Here is a 23102-nt window from a genome sequence, read left to right as displayed (position 1 = left end):
AAAAAAGGGATCCATCAAAGGGGAATCCAATTTCACAGGGAAGTTTCAACGTTTCAAATTCTATCGGAAATAACTCTTCATAATTATTCTTCAAGCTTCAACAGACCAGTCGAAATTGCATCAATACACATTGAAGGTGAAGAAAAAGCGTTTAATCAAAAATTAAATATAAAAATATTTAAAAAAAATTAAAAAGCATTGTGCTTGTTTTTGTAGAGAGGAAATTTTAAAAACGAGCCTTGTTATTTAATTCAACAACAAAATGATACCAAACAACGATCATATTCGGATGTTTGATGATGATGACGAGGAAGATAATAATCAAGAAAATCTTCTTGGTAGAGGTAGTAGCACAGGCCGTCCTAATTTACCTCCTGGAGTAAAGCTTCCACCTGGAATTAAAATACAACCATCAACAACTGGTACTACTCCTAATTTGCCACCAGGAGTAAATACTCAGAATTCATCATCAACATCTTCATCAACAGCAACAGAACAAAAGGCAAAAGCTTGGATTAAATTTAACAAGAGAAGATTTAAAAATATCAATCAAACAAATGGATCAAGTGGATTATCAAAGAATGCGAAGAATATTAACAAGATTGAGCCTCCAGAACTTTTAAGAGAAATTATCAAGGAACATGGTGATATGTCTAATAGAAAATTTAGAAGAGATAAGAGAGTTTATCTTGGAGCATTAAAATACATTCCACATGCAGTACTCAAACTTTTGGAAAATATGCCAATGCCTTGGGAAGAAAAGAGAGAAGTTGAAGTATTGTATCATGTCACTGGTGCCATTACTTTTGTGAATGAAATTCCTAGAGTAATAGAACCTGTTTACCTTGCACAATGGGCAACCATGTGGATTTTAATGAGAAGAGAAAAGAAGGACAGAAAACATTTCAGAAGAATGAGATTTCCACCATTTGATGACGAAGAACCACCAATTGATTATGGTGGCAATATTCTTGGAGTAGAACCTCAAGAAGCTATCAGAATGACTCTTGATCCAGAAGAAGATTAGCTGTACTTGATTGGCTTTATCAAAATAAGCCTCTCATTGAACACATTAATAACTTTGTAAATGGAAGTAGTTACAAGAAGTGGAGACTCAATTTACCAATCCTGACTAACCTTTACAGATTATCTGAAAGATTGTTAAGTGACATTGTAGATCCAAATTATTTCTATTTATTCGATAAAGAAGCATTCAAAACTAGTAAGGCATTAAATATGGCACTCCCTGGTGGACCAAAGTTTGAACCACTTTTCAGAGATGTTGATGCAGAGGATGAGGATTGGAATGAATTTAATGATATTCACAAAATTATTATCAGACAAAAAGTAAGAACTGAATACAAGGTTGCATTCCCTCATCTCTATAATGACAGACCAAGAAAGGTAGAACTTTCCAGTTATAGACATCCACTTTTAACATTCAACAAATCAGAAGATCCGGATGCAGATGTTTTTGAATTCCATCACTCTATTAACCCAATTTCATCATACAAATCTCAATATGACGAAGAACATAATGAATTTGAATATGAAGATATTGGTGGAGATGGAGATGTATTTGTACTTCCAGATGATGTTTCTCCTCTTTTAGATGAAGAACCACTTTGGACTCCGTATACTCAACAAGGTATTGATTTGTATTGGGCTCCAAGTCCATTCTGTCATCGTTCAGGAAAGATGAAAAGAGCACAAGATATTCCTCTCGTAAAATCATGGTATCGTGAACATGCTAATCCTGAACATCCTGTCAAGGTTAGAGTCAGTTATCAAAAACTTCTCAAATGTTACATATTGAACGAATTACATCATCAACCTTCTAAGGCTCAAACAAAGAGAAATCTCTTTAAATCCCTCAAAAATACCAAATTTTTCAAAACTACTAAGATTGATTGGGTTGAAGCTGGTTTACAAGTTTGTAGACAAGGTTTCAATATGCTCAATTTATTAATTCACAGAAAAAATTTAAATTATTTGCACTTGGATTATAACTTTAACTTGAAACCAATCAAGACACTTACAACTAAGGAACGTAAAAAATCTAGATTCGGTAATGCTTTCCACCTTTGTCGTGAAATTTTAAGATTGACAAAACTTGTTGTTGACTCACATGTACAATATAGAATGGGTAATGTTGAAGCATACCAACTTGCTGATGGTTTGCATTACATTTTCACTCATGTAGGCCAACTTACAGGCATGTATCGTTACAAGTACAGACTTATGAGACAAATCAGAATGTGTAAAGATTTGAAACACTTAATTTATTATAGATTTAATTCTGGTGGAGTTGATAAGGGTCCTGGATGTGGTTTCTGGGCTCCTGCTTGGAGGGTTTGGTTATTCTTCTTGCGTGGTATTGTACCACTTCTTGAAAGATGGTTAGGTAATTTGCTTGCCAAACAATTTGAAGGAAGACAAAATAAGGGTACAGCCAAATCTGTCACAAAACAACGTGTTGAATCTCACTTTGATCTTGAGTTAAGAGCAGCTGTTTTGCATGATATTCTTGATATGATGCCTGAAGGTATTAGAGAAAATAAGGCTAGAGTTGTCTTGCAACACTTGAGTGAAGCTTGGCGTTGTTGGAAGGCCAATATTCCTTGGAAAGTTCCAGGTCTTCCTTCTCCAATTGAAAATATGATATTGAGATATGTAAAGTCCAAGGCTGACTGGTGGACCAATGTTGCCCACTATAATAGAGAACGTATTAAACGTGGTGTAACTGTTGATAAGACTGTCAGTAAGAAGAATCTTGGAAGACTCACTCGTCTCTACCTGAAGGATGAACAAGAGAGACAACATAACTATATGAAAGATGGTCCATATGTTACTTCAGAAGAAGCTGTTGCTATCTATACAGCCACAGTTCACTGGTTGGAAAGCAGAAAGTTTGCACCAATTCCTTTCCCTCCTCTTTCGTACAAGCACGATACCAAATTACTTATTCTAGCTTTGGAAAGATTGAAAGAAGCTTACAGTGTAAAGAGTAGATTGAACCACTCACAACGTGAAGAACTTGGTCTAATTGAACAAGCTTATAACAATCCACATGAGGCCTTGACTAGAATCAAGAAGCATTTACTCTTACAAAGAACTTTCAAAGAAGTGTCTATCGAGTATATGGATTTGTACAGCCATCTCATTCCTGTCTATGATGTTGAACCAATGGAAAAGATTACCGATGCTTACTTGGATCAATATTTGTGGTATGAAGCTGACAAGAGAGGATTATTCCCTAACTGGATTAAACCATCCGACTCTGAACCACCTCCACTTCTTATTTACAAGTGGTGCCAAGCTATTAACAATCTGTCAGATGTTTGGGAAACTTCAAATGGTGAATGTGTTGTAATGATGCAAGCCAAGTTTGATAAACTTTGGGAAAAGATAGATCCAATTCTATTGAACCGTTTATTGAGACTTGTGGTTGACAGTAATATTGCTGATTATATGTGTGCCAAGAACAACGTTACTCTAACATTCAAAGATATGAGTCACGTGAACATGTATGGTTTGATCAGAGGTCTTCAATTTTCATCTTTTATTTCTCAATACTATTGTCTCATTTTGGATATTTTAATGCTTGGATTGGATAGAGCAAGTGAAATAGCTGGTCCTGCAAGAGAACCAAATATTTTCCTTACATACAAGGACTTACAAACAGAATCAAACAATCCAATAAGATTATACTCGAGATATATCGATGAGTTCCATATACTTTTCAAATTTACTCATGAAGAGGCTCGTGAACTTATTCAAAAATACCTCACTGAACATCCTGATCCAAACAATGAAAATATTGTTGGATACAACAATAAGAAATGTTGGCCAAGGGATGGTCGTATGAGACTTATGAAACACGATGTTAACCTTGGAAGAGCTGTTTTCTGGGAAATTACTAATAGATTGCCAAAATCTCTCACTACTTTGAAATGGCAAGATTCATTTGTCTCTGTCTACAGTAAGGATAATCCTAACTTGTTATTCAGTATGTCTGGATTTGAAATTAGAGTATTACCAAAGATTCGTGCTCCTTCTCAACAATTTGTTACCTCAAAGGATGGTGTTTGGGATTTGAGAAATGAAATCACAAAGGAAAGAACAGCCCAAGCCTACCTGAAGGTTAGTGAACAATCTATGAGAAAGTTTGAAAATCGTATTAGAATGATTCTTATGGCTTCTGGTTCTACAACCTTTACCAAGATTGTTAACAAGTGGAACACAGCTGTTATTGGATTGATGACTTATTTCCGTGAAGCTGTTGTTAATACACAAGAAATGCTTGACCTTCTCGTAAAATGTGAAAATAAGATTCAAACAAGAATCAAGATTGGCCTCAACTCAAAGATGCCTACCAGATTCCCTCCTGTTGTATTCTATACTCCAAAAGAATTGGGTGGTTTAGGTATGCTTTCTATGGGTCACGTACTCATTCCACAATCTGATCTCAAATATTCCAAGCAAACTGATACAGGTATAACTCACTTCCGTTCTGGTATGAGTCATGATGAAGGTCAACTCATTCCTAATCTTTATAGATATCTCCAACCTTGGCAATCAGAATTTGTTGACTCTCAACGTGTTTGGGCAGAATATGCAGCCAAGAGAAGAGAAGCTCTTGAAAAGAATAGAAAGTTAGGACTTGAAGACTTGGAAGATTCTTGGGATAGAGGTATTCCTAGAATTAATACACTTTTCCAAAAGGACAGACACATTCTCGCCTATGATAAGGGCTGGAGAGTCAGAAATGAATTCAAGGCTTATCAAGTACTTAAACAAAATCCTTTCTGGTGGACTCAAACTAGACATGATGGTAAACTTTGGTCATTGAATAACTATAGAACTGACATGATTCAAGCCCTTGGTGGTGTAGAATGTATTTTGGAACACAGTTTGTTCAAGGGTACTTACTTTGTTACTTGGGAAGGTCTTTTCTGGGAACGTGCAAGTGGGTTTGAAGAAAGTATGAAGTTTAAAAAGCTTACAAATGCTCAGCGTTCAGGTTTGAACCAAATTCCAAACAGAAGATTTACCTTGTGGTGGTCTCCAACTATTAACCGTGCCAATGTCTATGTTGGTTTCCAAGTTCAATTGGATTTGACAGGTATTTTCATGCATGGTAAGATTCCAACCCTCAAGATTTCATTGATTCAAATCTTCAGAGCTCACTTGTGGCAAAAGATCCATGAAAGTGTAGTTTGGGATCTTTGTCAAGTATTCGATCAACAAGTTGATACTCTTCAAATTCAAACAGTACAAAAGGAAACAATCCATCCTAGAAAGTCTTACAAGATGAACTCTTCTTGTGCAGATGTTTTATTGTTTGCTGCATACAAGTGGCAAATTACTAAACCTTCTCTATTGACAGATCCAAACGATACCTATGACTCTAGTTCTAATAAGTATTGGATTGACGTTCAATTGAGATGGGGTGATTTTGATTCTCATGATATTGAAAGATATTCTAGATCCAAGTTCTTGGAATATTCTAATGATAATCTTTCATTCTATCCATCTCCAACTGGTGTCTTGATCGGTATTGATTTAGCTTATAACTACATGTCAGCTTATGGATGTTGGTTCCACGGATCCAAGCCTCTCATTCGTAAGGCTATGGCTAAAATTATGAAAGCCAATCCTGCTCTTTATGTCCTCAGAGAACGTATCAGAAAGGGTTTGCAATTGTACTCTTCTGAACCAACTGAACCATATTTGAACAGTCAAAACTATGGTGAATTGTTTAGTAATCAAACCATTTGGTTTGTTGATGACTCAGATGTTTATCGTGTAGTTATTCACCAAACTAGTGAAGGTAACTCTACTTCAAAACCTGTAAATGGTGCTATTTATATTTTCAATCCAAAGACTGGTCAATTGTATTTGAAGATTATTCACACAAGTGTATGGGCTGGCCAAAAGCGTAAAGGCCAATTGGCCAAATGGAAGACTGCTGAAGAAGTTACAAGTTTGATTAGATCACTTCCAGTTGAAGAACAACCAAAACAAATTATTGTTACTAGAAAGGGTTTGCTTGATCCATTAGAAGTTCACTTGTTGGACTTCCCTAATATTGTTATCAAGGGAAGTGAATTGAAATTACCATTCCAATCAATTCTCAAGATTGACAAATTCAATGACTTGGTAATGAAGGCAACTGAGCCAAAAATGTTGGTATTCAATATTTATGATGATTGGCGTGAATCAATTAACTCATACACAGCCTTCCTCAGATTGATCTTGACCTTACGTGCCTTTGATGTTAACCCTGATAAGACAAAGATGATTTTAAGACCAAGCAAGACAACCATCACACAACCTCACCATGTTTGGCCAACTTTGGACGATCAAACTTGGGTGAAAGTTGAAGTTGCTCTGAAAGATTTAATCTTGTCAAATTATGGTAAACGAAACAATGTCAAGGTTACATCATTGACTCAATCAGAAGTTCGTGATATTATTCTTGGTATGGATATTGCACCACCATCAGTTCAACAACAACAAATTGCTGAAATTGAGAAAGAGGCAAAAGAAGCCACCCAACTCACCACAATCACAACCAAAAAGATTAACCAATATGGTGAAGAGATTATTACTGTTACCAATACACCATACGAACAAGAAACATTCAGTAGTAAGACCGATTGGAGAATGAGAGCTATTGCTGCTCCTAATCTTCAAATCAGAACAAAACGTATTTTCATTGAACAAGAAGATATTGCTGAGAGCGCCTATGACTTTGTACTTCCAATGAATATTTTGAAGAAGTTTATTTCTATTTCAGATTTGAGAACTCAAGTAATGGGTTATTGTTATGGTAAATCTCCTGAAGACAATCCTAAGGTTAAAGAAATCCACTGTATCGTTTTGGTTCCTCAATTAGGATCACATAAGACTGTAGCTGTTCCAAAACAATTACCAGAACATGACATTTTGTCAGGATTGGAACCACTTGGTTGGATTCACACTCAACCTGCTTCTGCAAGTCATACCAGACTCACCCCTCAAGATGTCACATTCCACTCCAAAGTTATGAACCAACACAAATCTTGGGATGGTGAAAAGACCATTACTATTACCTGTCAAATTACTCCTGGTTCATGCAATCTTACTGCACACAAGTTAACACCAGAAGGTTTTGACTGGGGTAGAAAGAATAAGGATATTTTCAGTGATGAACCACAAGGATTCAATCATGCTGCTTTCTATGAGGGAGTCCAAATTATTTTGTCAGAATCTTATATGGGATTCTTTATGGTTCCTGACGAAGGTTCTTGGAATTACTTCTTTATGGGCTATGGTCATACTGAAAATATGGAATATGGCGTAACTCTTGGAGTTCCTAAGGAATTTTATCATGAAGTCCATCGTCCTCATCACTTTTTGAATTTCAGTATGATGGAAGATGCTTCCTCTCAAACAGCATTGGAACCATCTAAGCCAACAGTTCTAGCCAGTAGTAGCACTGAGGAAGAGAATCATGAAGAGGCAGATGTGGACAACCTTTTTGAATAAATATTGCATTAATTTAGTAAATTACGTCTCATAATCGTTACCTCAAGTGCGTCTCGTAAAAAGACTACCCTCAACTCTTATATCTAGAGAGATAGCGCAGAGAGCAACACGAAAGTACCAAAACCTTATTAGCTCACCCTAGTGTTCAGAATTGTTTTTTGGCGCCATTACGATTATTTTCTCTCTACAAATAATAATTATAACTGAGTTGTTGGGGGACGTTAGGCACTTTCAAAAAATGGCATGATGGCGGAGACTGCAACAATCCAATCAAGTATACCACCTCCCTATCAAGTGCTTTTTGGTCATCATCATACACCAGTACACAACAGCAATAACATTTCAAAACAATCTTCCTCTTCATCAGTTTTACTCTCCAATACTTCAATGATGGAATCAAAATCTATTAAACCTTCACCCATGAAATCCGTAACCCCAAAATCCCTTGTAAAATCCACCTCATCAGCTCATTCAGCAACAACTCCAAAATCTACTCTTACTACCTCCTCCACTACAACAAAAACAACCTCAAATAACAAGTCATCCAATAGTCAAAATGGAGTCATTAGTAGACCTCTTTTAAGTTCGGGCTCATCCTCATCAATAGCTTCCACTACATCTACAACATCCCTTCATTCAGCAAGAACAACGATAGGGACATCACAAAGGAAATCAGCTCAATTAGAATCGTCTAAAACCTCAACAACAACCTCTACTACAACAAAATCATCCTTCAGAAAACCACCAGTTCCAAACCTGAGAAGTTCTTCTCAACAAAGTCTCCCAGTTTATACACCAAGCAAAGCCACTGCTAAGGTTGTTACAAATACACCCTCTGCCAGAGGATTGCTTAACAGTGCCAGAAATTCTAATACTCTTTCAGCAAGAAGTAATGTATCAGTTCATTCACCGATCACTCCAACCAGACAAATTTCTTCTAGGCCTCAATCAACAAAGGTGAAAGACATTGTTCCATCTCCAGCCAATAGTTTACTGATAGGTAGTGTTCCTCTTAGCTCATCACAACCCTCTTCGTCAAGAAGTACGAGTTCAACCTCTTCTACATCATCTCAATTCAATTCTCTGCTTATCTCCAATACTTACGATGACGATGACGATGAGGACTTTATTGTTCCTGAAACTAAACCGACAACACCTTCATCATCTTCTAGTATTGCCAAAAAGTTTAACCTTACCCTCAATCTGAGTAGTATAACGAATAATACTCCTCCCATGCTTCCAAGTACTGTGCCACTTAATGTCCCTAAAAAACCACCAGTAAGAACTGTCACATCTGAGCCCGTTGTCACTACTAAGAAAAATATTGTGACTGTGACACCTGTAAAAACAAACATCACTGGACCTACAGCATCCACCAGCCCAAAATCAACCAAAAAATCGAATATTCTCCATGGAGGAATAACAAGCTCAACAACTCTTCCAAGGCCTTCCAAGAAGGCCACTCCAAGGACTTCAAACATTGTGTTGGAGCAACATCACGAAGACAGTACTCCAACAAAACCTAGTGTTACTGATTCTGTAGAAATTCTTAGTGCAAGACCTGTAGTGGAGGATGTTATTTTCAATAGGTCTCCCTCACAAGCATCGACTAGTCCAAAACCATCCTTAATTACCTCACCAAATCACAGCGAAGAATCTTCACTCTCCACCTCTAGGTCGAAACAAAGCAGTATTTATGATGAGATAGAAGAATATAAAAACTTTGAAGATAAGGAAATAGCCACACTCCAGCAGAGCTTCTCCAAGTCTTCAAGAAGCACTTTACAAACAGAAAACAAAGAAGAATTTTGGAATATGGTAGACAGAAGTCATACGTGCATTCTGTATGAGAGCGAGAAGCTATACAAATTATTTTGTCTGTGGATTAGTGAACAACAAGAACAGGAAATTGAAGATATTTATTCAAGTGTTGATGAAAAATCAAGACGAGATGAATTGGCCAAGCTGAAAACAAACTCTTGTGTTATATATGAAGAAGCTTTTTGCGAAATAGTTCAATACTTTCTACAACTTGCTTGTAAATATTCAGACGACCTCTTGGATCACTGGTGTGAGTTTAATTGTTTGGACTTTTTTGATTTCTTGGATGTAAAGAGTTGTGGAGCTGTTTCTAAAGAATCTGTGTTTATGATTCTATGTTTGATATCATCTCAAATATGCAGAAAACTTGCTGCCTTTCTTGACACCTTTGGAGACACCCTTTTTGAATTTTGTAGGCCTGTCTCGAGCAAATCTTCAGTATCCAAAACAGTTAACATTCACATGACAAGAAAATTGGCCTTCATTTGTAACATTGACGATGTTCAATTTACCAAGTCAATTTGCAAATTAGGTTTGGCAAACTGTGAAACTTTGAAGAAAGAGGAAGTATTTAAAATTTACTCTTTAATTTTCTCTAGATACGATAAGGGGTCTTTATCCGAGAAGGGTTACTTTGTCCCACCAATGGTGACTCCAATAGAGGACAAGCACAAAGCTCCAATATCAGCAAGAACCTTTGGAAACATTTCATCTAGATACCATGAAACACCTAACAGTGGATCAACTCTGACTTACACCTCTATTGTAGTTGAAACCAAGTCACAGACACACGAGCAAGTAGATCAAAATGAGGAAACTAAAGACGAACCTCAACTCTCTGATAGAACTCCAAAAGTTGTGTACAGCAGTTCTAAAAAAATAGCACTCCCAATCAGAAACAATTCAAATACTCAACTAGTTGACACTCTGTCAAGTGACCCTGTGAAAACCAGCAACACTAAGGATCTCAATTCTCACACAGAATCAATAGAAGAGAATACTTCCGGCAGAGAACCAAAAACAGATATTGACTATATTGAGCAACCAAAGGACAAGTTGTTTGTCTCTGCTCAAAACACAACCAACAATGGAAAAGGAAACAAGTATCTTATCGAAACAACACCAACTCCAAACAATACACCAAACGAAGAATCAAAGAAAAAGAAGAAGAAACGATGGAAGTGTTGTGTGATGTAATAAATATTTATTGAAAAATCTTCAAGTTTAAAAAAATGTCTAACGATGATGGATCTCATCATCAACATCTTTCGGAAGTGGAAAGTGGAATTATAAAGAAAAAACTTGTGAGTGAACAAGATCGTAATGAAATACAAATGCAAATGGATTCACTTTATGAGGATATTGAAGTTGTTAGTGAAGGAGAGGATTCTTTATCGGATTATGGTGATAATTCCATACCTACAAAGCTTGAAATGAAAAACAGCAAAGCATGCGATAAAATTGCATCACCGAATTTTGATAACTACTTTTCTTCACCTTCTGATGATAGGATTAGATCTCCGAGTGTACCTAATCTATATTCATTGAGTGCTACGCCCTCTGATGACAGTGATCATAAAAAAACAAATTCAATGCCAAATTTGTCTAGGGAAGCACAATTGGAACAGCTGAGGTTTATTCAATCGATGAATTTTTGTCAGAATTTCTCATCTATAATCAATGAACAATATGACGTATGTATTTTTCAGTAGGAAATAATTAATTTGACATTAATAGGAAAATTATTCATGGATTGATTCTATTGGAGATTATTATAGATATGGTGACAAGGAAAAATATGTAGAACCAACTAAATTACCAGATATTGAATTGACCGATAAAGACATTAGTTCATACTTGGACAGAATCGAAGAATTGTACATTAACTACGAGAAGAGTAAAATCAAACCAAATATTCAATCAAACTATTACGAGTCAGAGTTAGAAAGTACCTTTGCTATGGATATTGCAATTAATAGAGAAATGATACCTGCAATATATTTTGAAGAGGGATTTGATTTGGGAAATGTCAAAACTTTTCAAGAAATTTTCTCTGAGGAAGCCATGTCGACATCATTACTTTTTCAAGAAAAAATTTCACATTACCTCGACAAGACTGAAATTTTACTAATTCAACACATAACATTCCGTTCCTCAAAGATTTTTGATGCCTTCTTCCAATATAATCAGTTAGATGATGACTTACAAGTAGCTATTCCTCTAGTGAAGGAGCTACGTCAAAAAATCAAAGATATCGACAATATATCATCTAAAACACCACTGGAGGTCACTTCCCTTGTAAGGAGAAGGAAGAATCTTAAAAAAACTCTAGAAATGTACAAAGTAATTTATGCCATTCAACAAGGTCAAGAAATAATTGATGAATTGATTGAACGCAATGATTTCCTCTCTGCTTTGGAGCTCATCAATGAAACAAGAGAGGTCATCAAAACAGAGTTTGCTAGCTTGAAGTGCTTCAGAAATTTACCAGAGAAACTAAACGAAAAGACAATAGAAATTCAATCCAAAGCACAAAATTTATTTATTTCCAAATTAATAGAAGGATACATATCCTTATTCGAAGATCCAAAGAAGCCCAATGAATCTTTGCAAGATTTTATCAAGACATTAACCGAGAATAATCAATCGAGAGAAAATTTACAAGCAGAGTTTGAAAGCATTGTAAAACCAATCATTGTTGTTACTGACACACAGTTTGTTATTCACAAATACAGAGAAAAATTACTGGCATTCCTGAACGAGAGGCTTGCTTCAACAATTGATAAGAAACTTTCCCAATCCAAACCTAACACTGCTGGTGGAAATGCACCAAATTTAAAAACCTCCAACAGCTCTTCAACAGAAAATAGTGGTTCAAAATACTTGAGTTCCAAAAATACACAACAATTAGGAGCAATAACCACTGATCAGTATATATCACTGATTAGAGATCTAGTCTTTGTAGGGCTGTCCCTTCTCCAAAAGAGTGCTGATATTATGGTAGTTTTATTCCACTTATTGGAGGATGTTAATGAGAAGGAAAAATCAAAAGCATCCTACGTATTACGAGAATTTGAGAAGATTAATTCAACAATTACAGAAATAATTCATAATAGACTTTCATTGATTGTATCTTTGAGAGGAGAAGTGACACTTGTTAAAAATAGCACAAAAACAGAATTACTCACGTTTATGGATATTTGTTTCACTTTTATAGAAACTAGTGAAAAAATTATGGGAAAGAAGATTAATTTTTTGAAAAGTACTATTCAAGCAGTTGGTAAAACATTTTTGGATGAGTTCGATAAGCAACACTTGGATATTATAAAATCAGTTTTGGAAAAGGAGAATTGGATTTGGGTTGAAAATATTCAGCCAAAACATCAAGAGACTGTAAATAGCATAACAACGAGCGTCCTCAATGATGAATCTCAATCATCTACATCTGAGAGCAAATATATAGTAATAGTCAACGAGAAATTTCCAATCTGTTCCAGTTTTTTACACTTGGTAAGAATGACAAAGAATTTCCTAGATCTATTATCACCAGAACATCAAAAGTTTATTAACAGTTTAGAATTAAGCACAAGAATATGTAACTTGTATGGAGTATGTTGATTTTTCTTCTTATAATTTTCTAATTCATAATCAAAGACTTTTAATATTGATGTAAAAAATTTGATTTTAAAAGCTGGAGCCATCAACTCAAAATCTGGTTTGAAAACTATTACAGCCAAACATTTAGTTCTCACATATGAAGTATTGGGAGCAGTAATTGCATTCCTAACACAAGTTAAAATTTATATCGAAAATGCAGATTCATATTTGAAAGGAAAATTATCAAAATTTGATAATCTACTCACTGATCTAAAAGAACACAAGAAATCAATTTTCCAAAAGCTGTTTGATATTATGAAAGATGTTTTAGAAGGTCATGCTAAGGAAATTGTAAAGTTTGATTGGGATGGAGGACAAAGAAAGGATTCTCCATTTGGAGCTATCCTTAAAGCATTATTGTCAGTGTACAAGGTTCTAAAGTCATACCTTAGCACACATCCAAACGATTTAAAGTCTCTCTTTACCAAAATTGTTATCATGTATTCAAGTAGAATGAAGACAGGAGTACAATCACTCCAGAGAACAGGATTGAGCAGAAGGGCAATCAAAAACCTAAAGGAAGATGTTGTTTCAGTATCGAAACAATTCCAACAATGGTCAGATGCTATTGCAGACGATTTCGATATGAATGAAGTGGATAGTTGCTTTAATGAATGTTTTGTTGTTGCAACTCCTTCCAACCTGGTAACCATACCAGCTCAGGCAACAACCGACCAACCAAGCAACTCAAATAAATGAAGTGAATAATTTATTAATGAAAAGAGAAGTGTATGTACAAAAAATTCTTGTAGAATTGAAGGGTACAAGCCAACAAAACCAAGAATTTAAATATCGTAATCTCTAATCAAGCTCAAAATGCTTTTAGCTTCTCTGGCATAGTCAATTGGAGTAACTCTGATAATAGTGAATTTGAGTTTAGGTTCCTTTGTTGTTTCAGTGGTAACACGAACAGTAAATACATATCTGGTGAATGTTTTTTCACCTAAAAGGTATGGCATGTATTCAGGTTCAGCTGCTCTTGCACACATATCATCAGCAGTCATGTCACTGAAAAGTTTCTCTACAGCTTGATTGAATGCATTGCAATACTGTTTACCAGTCCAATCAGTAATACCCAAATTAGCCAAAAACTTTCTGGTACATGTATCAGAGGAATGATTACATGATGAGCAATGGTAAATACCCTCATTTTGTTGAACTTTCTTGTTACATTCCTTATTTGTACAAGCGTCATACCACAACTCATGTTTAATATATGAAACATAAGCTCTAATAGTAAGATAATCAGGTGCAGTAACAGTGTCAACACTCATATTTTTACAGTCAGCAATAACATTCTTTCTCTTGAAAGTTCTTTCAGAATTTACAGCAGCTTGCTTTTGAGTCAACTTGATACCTTCACCATCAAACGATCCTTCATTATTTTGATACCATTCAGATAATTGTTGATAAATTGGAATTCCAGGATCTTTGAAGATTCTTGTACTATTAATAGTGTTAAGAGAAACACCACCATAGTTTGACTTTCTTACACTTTTCAAAATAACAACATCTCCTTGTTGCATATCATGAGTATCACACATATCACCCCAGATTGTTAAATCAACAGTACAAAATGGAGAAGATGAGTCATCAATTAAGGAGATATTGCAACGTTTGGTCTTTCTATTATTCTTTGTAGTAAATTCTTTAGTTTCTCCAATATTTTGAACAACACCAGCAACATCCAAAATCATGTTATCTTCAACATTTGTCATGTCACATAATCTAGTACAATTGAAAGTGTCAGTTGGAATTTCAGAATCTCTAGCGTTTTGAATAACAGTATCACGGTCAAAAGTAATTTCATAAGGGTGTGGAATTGTGGTAAACTTTCTATTTGCATCCTTCAATTTACCACCAGAGAAGAAGTAAACTGAACGTTCTTTGATAGCATCATAATATTTCTTGGCAACATCATTGAAGAAAGTAGCACGAATCTGGCCACCATATTCGTCTAATAATTCAATAGAGAAAAGAGAACCCTTACTTGTTCCTTTGTCCCAATGTTTCATGTCACTCTTTTGTGTTACTCTAGCCTTAATTACCCAGACTTTGTCATATGGATTGAGATTTGAAATTGGTTTAGCTTGATCATTAGAAAGTTTATCATCATCTAAAATACTACTCATTCCACCATCATCATAGAAATTATCTGCAGCTGTTGTACCAGAACTCTTTTTAGCCTTTGGTTGAACAGAAGTAGAAGCACTAGAACTACTACTTTTGCTTGTTGATGTTGTCTTTACCTTGTCAGATGATGAAGTGTCACTTGCGCCAGCAGTTGCATATGGTTTTGGATTGCCGATCACTGCATCTAAACGTTCTTCCACAGTATACTTGACAATGATAACAATTTCCTTTGTGTGTTTCAAGCTTTCATAAATTTTAATGACTGCATATTGATCAACAGGTTGAGAAGGTTTAATAATAACAGCAGGACAAGAATTAATTCCATCACTAATAGTAACAATTAACTTTTGACCGGATGAACGAGCTTCAGTTACTTGAACACAAGGTGTAATTTTGTCCATTGTTTTTCCCTGCATCAGGGGAGCTATGCAACGATCGAGTTTACTCATATTTTTCAAATTAGCCTAGATTTGCACTCAGTATTGTTGGTGAAGGTGTGCAATGTTTTTTTTTCTATTTGATTTTTAAAAGAAATTTTATTTTAAAACGGTTTTTATATTTGTTAGCGGGAAAATTTTCTTCTGGTTATTGGAAGTTCAATCTTGTTGTGCTGCATAATTAATGAGAAATTATTAAAAATCAATTAATGAGATATTTAAAAGTTAGAATAATTATCAATTTTCAAAAAAAGTAATGAAAATTAATATTGAAATGCTCAGAAAACTATTTGGCGCTCAATAAACTACGATTTTTAATTTTAAAAAAAATGAGTTCAAGAAATAATTCACCATCCATCGACTTGGTGGCAGTGTTGGACAGAAATTCGCGATTGGATCATGGAAAACGTACCTTGGAATCAACAACTCCAATATTAGATAGGAGTATTGCTCACTCCCCAATACTGGAGCATGTTAATGAAGATCCAATTTCAAATAGAGCAAAAATTATCAAAAAACTAGGAATCAAAAGACCAAACACTGGTACAATGACACGTACAACAACAATTACTGTACATTCGAGACCATCATCATCTTGCTCAACAGCAAGTCCATCAAGTAATCAAATGTTCAATTTAGATAAAGTAGATATTAAATTATTAGACTCCATTTATGATTATCAAGGAGATAGAGACTCTAACAATTTTTATCAAGGGTCGGGTCACATTTCACTGAGCATCAAGCCTCGTCTCGATATTAAACAAAAAGTAAACGGAAGACCCAAAATGGAGAGAAGTCTTAGTGCTAGTGTTGGGTGTTTAACAAGCGTTAAGAAGCTTGAAACTAAGATAATCGAAGAAACTCCTCTATTGGGTGATGAATTCCAAATTGAAATTGAAACACCAAGACATACCCAACCAAAGGCAAATCCAATGAATTATGAAATTTTGTATGAAGGAAACTTTGAAAGAGGATTTATGAACGATAGTGATGGATATTTTGAATTTTTATATTCAGAAACAAAAGGACCAACCTATAAGGGAAATGTGGAAAATAATCAATTCGAAGGAAAGTGTAAGATCACATGGGAAGATGGTAGCTACTATGAAGGAGAGGTTAAAAATGGTTTAAGAGATGGATTTGGAGTCTTTATTTCAGGTGATCACAAATCTAAATATGAAGGAGAATGGAAGGAAGGCAAAAGACATGGAAAGGGATTTATGACATACTCTGCTCATGAAACATTTGAAGGAACATTTTCAGAAAACAAAAGAAATGGCACTGGTCTTATGCACTACAAGAGTGGAAACTACTACGAAGGAGAATGGAAAAACAACAAGAGAGAAGGTCAAGGAACAATGCACTGGGTGGTTGACCCTTTAGAAGTATATGAAGGACAGTGGATTAATGACCTCCCTGATGGTATTGGAAAGCATACTTATTTACAAGCCTCTGGAAAGAAATGTAACTATTATGAGGGATCATTTTCAGAAGGAAAAAGAGAGGGTCAAGGTACATTCTATTATGCTGATGGTTCTTACTACTCTGGAGAGTGGTATCAAAATTTGAAACATGGAAATGGCATATTTTACTATTTGAATGGTACTGCACAAAAAGGAGTTTGGAGAGAAGATAAACTGTCTCATCCATTAGAGTTTGTTACAACAAATACTGAGAAATCAACTCCTCCAGCAACCTCAAAAACAACAACCGGTGGTACTTTAACCTCTCCAATGATTGAATTGTATATTAATGACCTCCTTCTGAAGGTTGACGGAACGTTTGATGGATTAAATAAGGTCAATTCGCTTGTGCAAAGAAATATCAGAAAATTCAAGAATGTTTTTGCACACTATTGTAAATATGGAATTGATCCGTTGTGTATTAAGAAAACTGCTGCTGCAACAGCTTCCATCAATATGAATCCTAGAATAAGTATTCAGGGAATATTAGAATCTGGGGGTGGAGAAGAAATGACAGCAAGCGAAATGAAGATTTTCCTTTCCAAAGATAACAAGCTTACAATGGTTCAATTTTGGAAGTTTGCTCATGATTTTGGGCTTCTTAATGAGAATGTTAACTTTGCTGTGATTGACAGAATTTTCATTTTTGTGGCCACTCAATCAAGTGCTGAAAGAAATATCAAACTTGCAAAACAAGAGGATGGCCAATTGCTCCTCTCTACCGACTCTATTAGAAATATCAAATTAGCAAAACCGGCACCGATCAAGAATGGAAAAACAAGACCTGATTCTTCTTCCTCGTCAACTTCAACTATTCGTTTCAGAGAATTTGTTGAGGCATTGGTACGAGTGAGTTCAGAACTCTATAGAAATATCAATCATGGAACAAGTAGTGTAGCTGATAGATTCAAGGCTCTTCTCACCGAGAAGATTAACTTTACACAGAGTGGATTTGTTCCAACAGAGTTAGTGTCTGCAAGATCTGCCAGTGGTGAGAGTGTATTCTCCCTAAAGACAACTACCAACATAGTATCAACAACAAACAGCACCAGCCTTGCTGGTTCACTGAAAACAACGTTTGGAGAATCGAAGAACTCTTTGGCCTTACCTACACAAATAATCACTACAGACAATATTCTTCAGAGCGGTATTTCAAAGCTCATATCTGAGCCAACCATATCAGAGTACCTTAACAAAATCTTCTCCTACTACTGTAGATATGAAGGAGGTGGCTATATAACTTACGAAGAAGAGTTGGAATGGCATGGTGTTGATTCACATCGAAAGCTACAATCCATTACCGTAAAACAATTCATGAGAATGGTGAAGGACATGCTTATCATTGATGGTGTTTATCTGAAAATGATTGGTGTGATTGGGCTTTTTGAAGATTTATTTGTAGACATTGTAACAGCAGAGCCAAATGAGACTCCTGATGAACTAAGACGACGAAGGATTGATGTCATTATCAAGAAGGAAATGTTTTACGAAGATTTTGTGGAGTGTGTAAAAAAGACCATTCACAAGAGGGTACAAAAACAGATTCCGTTCGATAACATTGATGAAGGTATTGTAGTGGAGGAGTGTCGACAGATCATGGAGGTTGTTATGAGCAGGTTCGATAGCAAACCCTAATTAAGCTAGTGGACATTGTTAAAAATGAAAAACATAACGAATGGCTAACCAACTTTATAACGAAACGATCCTGTAAATGTAAAAATATAGGTATAAAAATTCCATACATAAAACAATGTCAACATATTCAGTCAAAGCTTTGGAAAGTGTTCATTGTTTGATTTGGACTGCCATTTCTTTCCCTGGACATGATCCTTAATAAAACTAATTTCGTAATCATTGAGAAATCTCTCTTTCCAAATTTTAAACGTAATTTTCCCACTTGGTGAGGATGCACAGAGATTTTTTCTAAAATCATTGTAATTTCATGAAACTATTCTTCCATCAACAGTCGTAACCTTTCTAAAACAAAAAGACTCCTCTCACATCCTCACTTGTTGTATCATCTACGAGGTCGATTAAAGTATTTTCATCATCAATTGAACACGATTGTCTACACCAATCCCTTATCAATTAATAACAAAATTGAGAGACATCGAGACCAGTGGTTAATAATTTTCTTAAAAAACAATCTCCCCGAACTTCAGCTCCAAATAGAGTGCCCAACCTGATCAGCCCTTATCATAATCTGAAGAGAAAATTCTTCATAATAATGATAAAAAGCAATACACTGCTGCCCTGAAAGTGTACTATTTAATCTCCTCCACAACCACCTAACCTCAACCACAATAATAATTATTGCAGGAAATCTATTTATTAATTATTATAATTTATTTAAATTAATTCACGATGGGCTCATTTCCCTCTCATTCCTCAACAGAATCACCAACAGGTGGGATATGTTCAACCAGTAAATTCAAGGACTCCTGGATTTTTATACTCTGAAACGAGTAGGGGAAGTTTGGGAAGTATTAAGAATATACCTCTCATTGAAACAACACCTACTGAAAGTCCACAGGAAACAGCGACAAGGAACACCAATCTCCAACTTAAACCATCAACATTTCATCAACAGGAGGAAGGAAAATTGGCCCCACATCAAAAAACTTCATTGGACACTTCACGGTCGAGAACATCTCGTTCAGCAAAAGATGTCTCTTCCCATCATCATGTAGGTGATGACAATTCATCACAAGAGAGTAGTCAAGATAGTGACTCTTCATCATCCTCACTTCTTCCAGAACATTCCTTTCAATTATTTACTGGGTTTACATTAGGCACAAGTTCTAGGTATAGCCCTCATATTTCTTCCACTCCTTGTTTACCCTTACCTCATATTGGATCTCTTCCAATTTCATTCCGACCAACAGAAATTGAATTCTCTAAAAAGAATAAGAGAAGTTTTTCATTGGATGAAAAATCAGATGAACAATCAAGACATGAAAGACATTTGCATTCTTCTGCAGTTAGTAGAAGAAAAATGTCTGTCATTCCTACCTCTGACAATAATAATTTACTCCCACCAGATTTATCAATAACAGTTTCAACTCCAGAAGAAAGCAATCGTCAACCTAAGATTACTCTCGAAATTCCAAAACCAATCATTGAACCACCAACTGAAACTGAAGACCCTTACAACTTGTCAGAATTCAAAATGGGAACTAAATCTCCAAAGAAAGCTCCAGTTGCTAATGTTCCAGATTTTACAAATTATCAATTAGGCCAAAAACCACCAAAACAAAAGAAGGTTGGTTTTATGGGCCCCCTTGTAGATATTATTGTACATGGAGGTTTGGGACTGCCTAATAATCACAAAATTCGTAGACATTCCTATACACCTCAACCTTCGGCTGATTTGTTAGAAAAATCCAATGTCAGTCCTCCACTAAGAAAGCCAAATGCCAACCTTCCTCAACCAACAATAGGACTTGTTCCAAGCCCTAAAGAGAAGAGAGATTTGAGTAAGTCAGTGGCAGATTTTGTACTCCCTCAACCAGTAGATATTGAACCATCTCCCAAACTATTTGTAGCTACCATCAGTAAAACAAGAAGAATGTCTCTAAAGGACGAAACTGCAGAGAGACTCAACGACTTACTTTCAAAACAAAGAACAGACCAATATAAACTGTAGTAAATACTGTATACACAATGTAATATCAATTCTGTATAACTCATTGTTTTCTCAGAAGAAGTGAATGAGGCATAATTTTTTAGAATATTTTATTAAACATTCCCACAATTATTATCATTACTCTTTAACACTCTATTGATGATTGAGAATGAAAAACATAATCTGCACCTTTTAAGTAGTTCATTTCTGCGACGCTAAACCTTGAGGACGACCGAGGTGTAGTTACTCTATATGGATGATATAAGGAACGCTTAGTATACCGTCGCTGACTGCGAGCTGAACCTCACTAATCGGCTTCGATACTCTGCAACACTTATCATTTTGTTTAAATTATTTCCGAGAAGGAAGTACGATACAGAAATTAATTATTTTAATGAATTGGTTCGGGTTGCTTTGTATGACTTTCCTCTTGTCCTTCATCACACAATTTAAATAAATTAAATAATAAATTGAAGAATTAATTTTCAAAATCATCGAATAAAAAATGCAACGCTTCTTCAATTCCTTCTCGCACATTCTCGCTAGGTGTAGGTTTTACATGTAATACTCTTATTGAACATTAGAAAACAACAATTCAACTGTAATATCATGTACTGTGATTGATATTGAATTTTAAATGTGGAAAATTATTTTCGGATATGCTACAATAATTCACTTCATCATTTTACACAAATTCTTCATCATTTAACAATTCATCATAATGAAATTTACAATTACATACTTTTGATACTATTATATAGCGAACATCACCAAGAGAAGTTCAGCAACAAGTATCATCAAGAGTTATAGTGATACTTTCATGATGAATACACTCGCTGCCAATCCTTTTGTTGCTCTCAAGGCTAGTTCTCTCTCTTTCGGTCCTTCAATTTTCAACCAAACCAATGTTCGTTTCAGAAGAGTTGTTCGTCACAACAAGCTCGTCACTGGAGTTAAAAGTCTCAAGACTAAAACATCAGCTAAGAAACGTTTCAGAATCACTGGTTCTGGTAAGATAAAACGAAAGCAAGCCGGCAAGCGTCACCACGCCTGGTCAAAGAATAGAAAAAGACTTAATAGATTGGGTAAGACTGTTTTGGTTGTTTGCAAAGGTGATAAGAAGAAGCTCAAACGTTTCCTCTCATTTAAAAAGTAAATAACTAATGTTGTGATTTTGGAAAATATGTCACGATGCAAATTATTGGTTCAAGTTTTAACATCTACAGAATATAAAAGAAAATATTTAAATAATTTATTTCCTTTTTGTTTCAAAATTCACATTCCAAATCGATATCTTTGAGTCTTTACATCCAGCAGCAAGTAAAATTTCCTTATTGTTCTCCTTAAAATCGAGAGAACGAATTGCATTTTCATGATACTTGTACACTGCCAGCTTCTTTTTCCTTTTCAAGTCAAAAACCCTAACACTGCCATCCCAACAACCAGCAAACATTAATCTGGACATTTGACTTGTACTAGCCACTCCACTCATATTGTAGCATGAGATATCATTTACTCCTCCACTCTTCATTTCAAATGAATAACTTGTTTGTTCTCCTGTAAAGGAATGATTATTATTGGTATCGATTGAAGAGTTTGTTGGAATATTAGCACGATCCATTACATGAATCTGGGTTGAGCTAGCTCCAATAATGATTTTATCCAATTCTGATTGATAATTAATGGCAATTATTGGATCCTGAGCATTGTGTAAATCATAAATATGCCTCACACCAATCAAATCTCTATAATTACAAAATTTTGGTTGTTCTCCCTCCAAATTTTCTTGTTTTTCAAAATTCTCCAACACAAAAGTTGGCTCACTCAATTTCCTCACATCAAACTCTACAATTACTCCACCTTCATAAGAACACAATAAATACTGAGAATGGTCAATACAAACCATTCCAGTCAACATTCCAAAAGCTGACAATGAGCTGTACTGACTCACTGGAGGGGCAATCATTAGAGAGCTTTTATATCCATCCAGAGTTTGTTTCTCTCTACAATCCAACAGCATCACTTGTTCCTTATCACACGGCACAAAGAAACTCAAACTCGATCCAATCCGACACGGAGCAAATTTACAAAATGAAAATATCGAATTATAATACCATTCCAAAGATGATGAAGATGGTGACGATGATGAAATGTTAATTTGATTCAAATCCAATCGTTTAATACATCCCTCCCTTCCCTGTGAATATAAATAATGATCATCTTGATAAAATCCGAGAATGCAACCATTGTGATGGTTCGGAATGGATTGTTTCACTCTCCTTGTTTCCAAATTGAAAATATTGAAATTTCCCTTTAAATCTCCACTGAATAAAGATGATGATGATAGGTTGGAGGTAGATTTTTCAAAATAAACACTTGTCACTTCATCAATGTGTCCTCTCAAAATAATAGGTTGTTGCTGTTGACTCATTT

General features: G+C 35.3%; 9 protein-coding genes across 9 annotated transcripts; 7 read left to right on the top strand and 2 right to left on the bottom strand.

Annotated features, from left to right (window-relative positions):
• Window positions 1-262: 262 nt before the first annotated feature.
• Window positions 263-1027, top strand: NAEGRDRAFT_62470 (uncharacterized protein; the record flags this gene model as incomplete). Its single annotated transcript, XM_002682513.1, has 1 exon — window positions 263-1027. One exon carries the CDS (start codon window positions 263-265, stop codon window positions 1025-1027), a length of 765 nt encoding a protein of 254 aa, XP_002682559.1.
• A 209-nt stretch (window positions 1028-1236) lies between these two features.
• Window positions 1237-7551, top strand: NAEGRDRAFT_56760 (splicing factor Prp8; the record flags this gene model as incomplete). The annotated part of the gene is made up of 1 exon (XM_002682512.1): window positions 1237-7551. The coding sequence occupies one exon, from the start codon at window positions 1237-1239 to the stop codon at window positions 7531-7533; it is 6297 nt and encodes a 2098-aa protein (XP_002682558.1). The 3' UTR covers window positions 7534-7551.
• Window positions 7552-7776: 225 nt separating this feature from the next.
• NAEGRDRAFT_78093 (uncharacterized protein) lies at window positions 7777-10564 on the top strand (the record flags this gene model as incomplete). The annotated part of the gene is made up of 1 exon (XM_002682511.1): window positions 7777-10564. The coding sequence occupies one exon, from the start codon at window positions 7777-7779 to the stop codon at window positions 10549-10551; it is 2775 nt and encodes a 924-aa protein (XP_002682557.1). The 3' UTR covers window positions 10552-10564.
• A 124-nt stretch (window positions 10565-10688) lies between these two features.
• NAEGRDRAFT_62467 (vacuolar protein sorting-associated protein 54) lies at window positions 10689-13710 on the top strand (the record flags this gene model as incomplete). Its single annotated transcript, XM_002682510.1, has 3 exons — window positions 10689-11048; window positions 11092-12963; window positions 13009-13710. The coding sequence occupies 3 exons, from the start codon at window positions 10689-10691 to the stop codon at window positions 13708-13710; spliced, it is 2934 nt and encodes a 977-aa protein (XP_002682556.1).
• On the bottom strand, window positions 13705-15651 carry NAEGRDRAFT_78091 (single-stranded DNA-binding replication protein A large subunit). Its single transcript, XM_002682299.1, has one exon. It carries the CDS (start codon window positions 15591-15593, stop codon window positions 13797-13799), a length of 1797 nt encoding a protein of 598 aa, XP_002682345.1. The 5' UTR covers window positions 15594-15651; the 3' UTR covers window positions 13705-13796.
• A 259-nt stretch (window positions 15652-15910) lies between these two features.
• On the top strand, window positions 15911-18893 carry NAEGRDRAFT_78090 (COG4642 domain-containing protein; the record flags this gene model as incomplete). The annotated part of the gene is made up of 1 exon (XM_002682509.1): window positions 15911-18893. The coding sequence occupies one exon, from the start codon at window positions 15911-15913 to the stop codon at window positions 18677-18679; it is 2769 nt and encodes a 922-aa protein (XP_002682555.1). The 3' UTR covers window positions 18680-18893.
• A 938-nt stretch (window positions 18894-19831) lies between these two features.
• Window positions 19832-20706, top strand: NAEGRDRAFT_78089 (uncharacterized protein). Its single transcript, XM_002682508.1, has one exon. It carries the CDS (start codon window positions 20040-20042, stop codon window positions 20688-20690), a length of 651 nt encoding a protein of 216 aa, XP_002682554.1. The 5' UTR covers window positions 19832-20039; the 3' UTR covers window positions 20691-20706.
• Window positions 20707-21189: 483 nt separating this feature from the next.
• NAEGRDRAFT_78088 (uncharacterized protein) lies at window positions 21190-21918 on the top strand. Its single transcript, XM_002682507.1, has 2 exons — window positions 21190-21217; window positions 21431-21918. The coding sequence occupies exon 2, from the start codon at window positions 21490-21492 to the stop codon at window positions 21823-21825; it is 336 nt and encodes a 111-aa protein (XP_002682553.1). The 5' UTR covers window positions 21190-21217; window positions 21431-21489; the 3' UTR covers window positions 21826-21918.
• A 3-nt stretch (window positions 21919-21921) lies between these two features.
• Window positions 21922-23100, bottom strand: NAEGRDRAFT_62462 (uncharacterized protein; the record flags this gene model as incomplete). The annotated part of the gene is made up of 1 exon (XM_002682298.1): window positions 21922-23100. The coding sequence occupies one exon, from the start codon at window positions 23098-23100 to the stop codon at window positions 21922-21924; it is 1179 nt and encodes a 392-aa protein (XP_002682344.1).
• Window positions 23101-23102: the final 2 nt, after the last annotated feature.

This window comes from Naegleria gruberi (assembly GCF_000004985.1).
Source record: "Naegleria gruberi genomic scaffold NAEGRscaffold_3, whole genome shotgun sequence".
Classification (NCBI taxonomy): domain Eukaryota; phylum Heterolobosea; class Eutetramitea; order Acrasida; family Naegleriidae; genus Naegleria; species Naegleria gruberi.
Note: the sequence above shows the minus strand (reverse complement) of the source record. Positions and strands in the feature narration are given on the sequence as shown.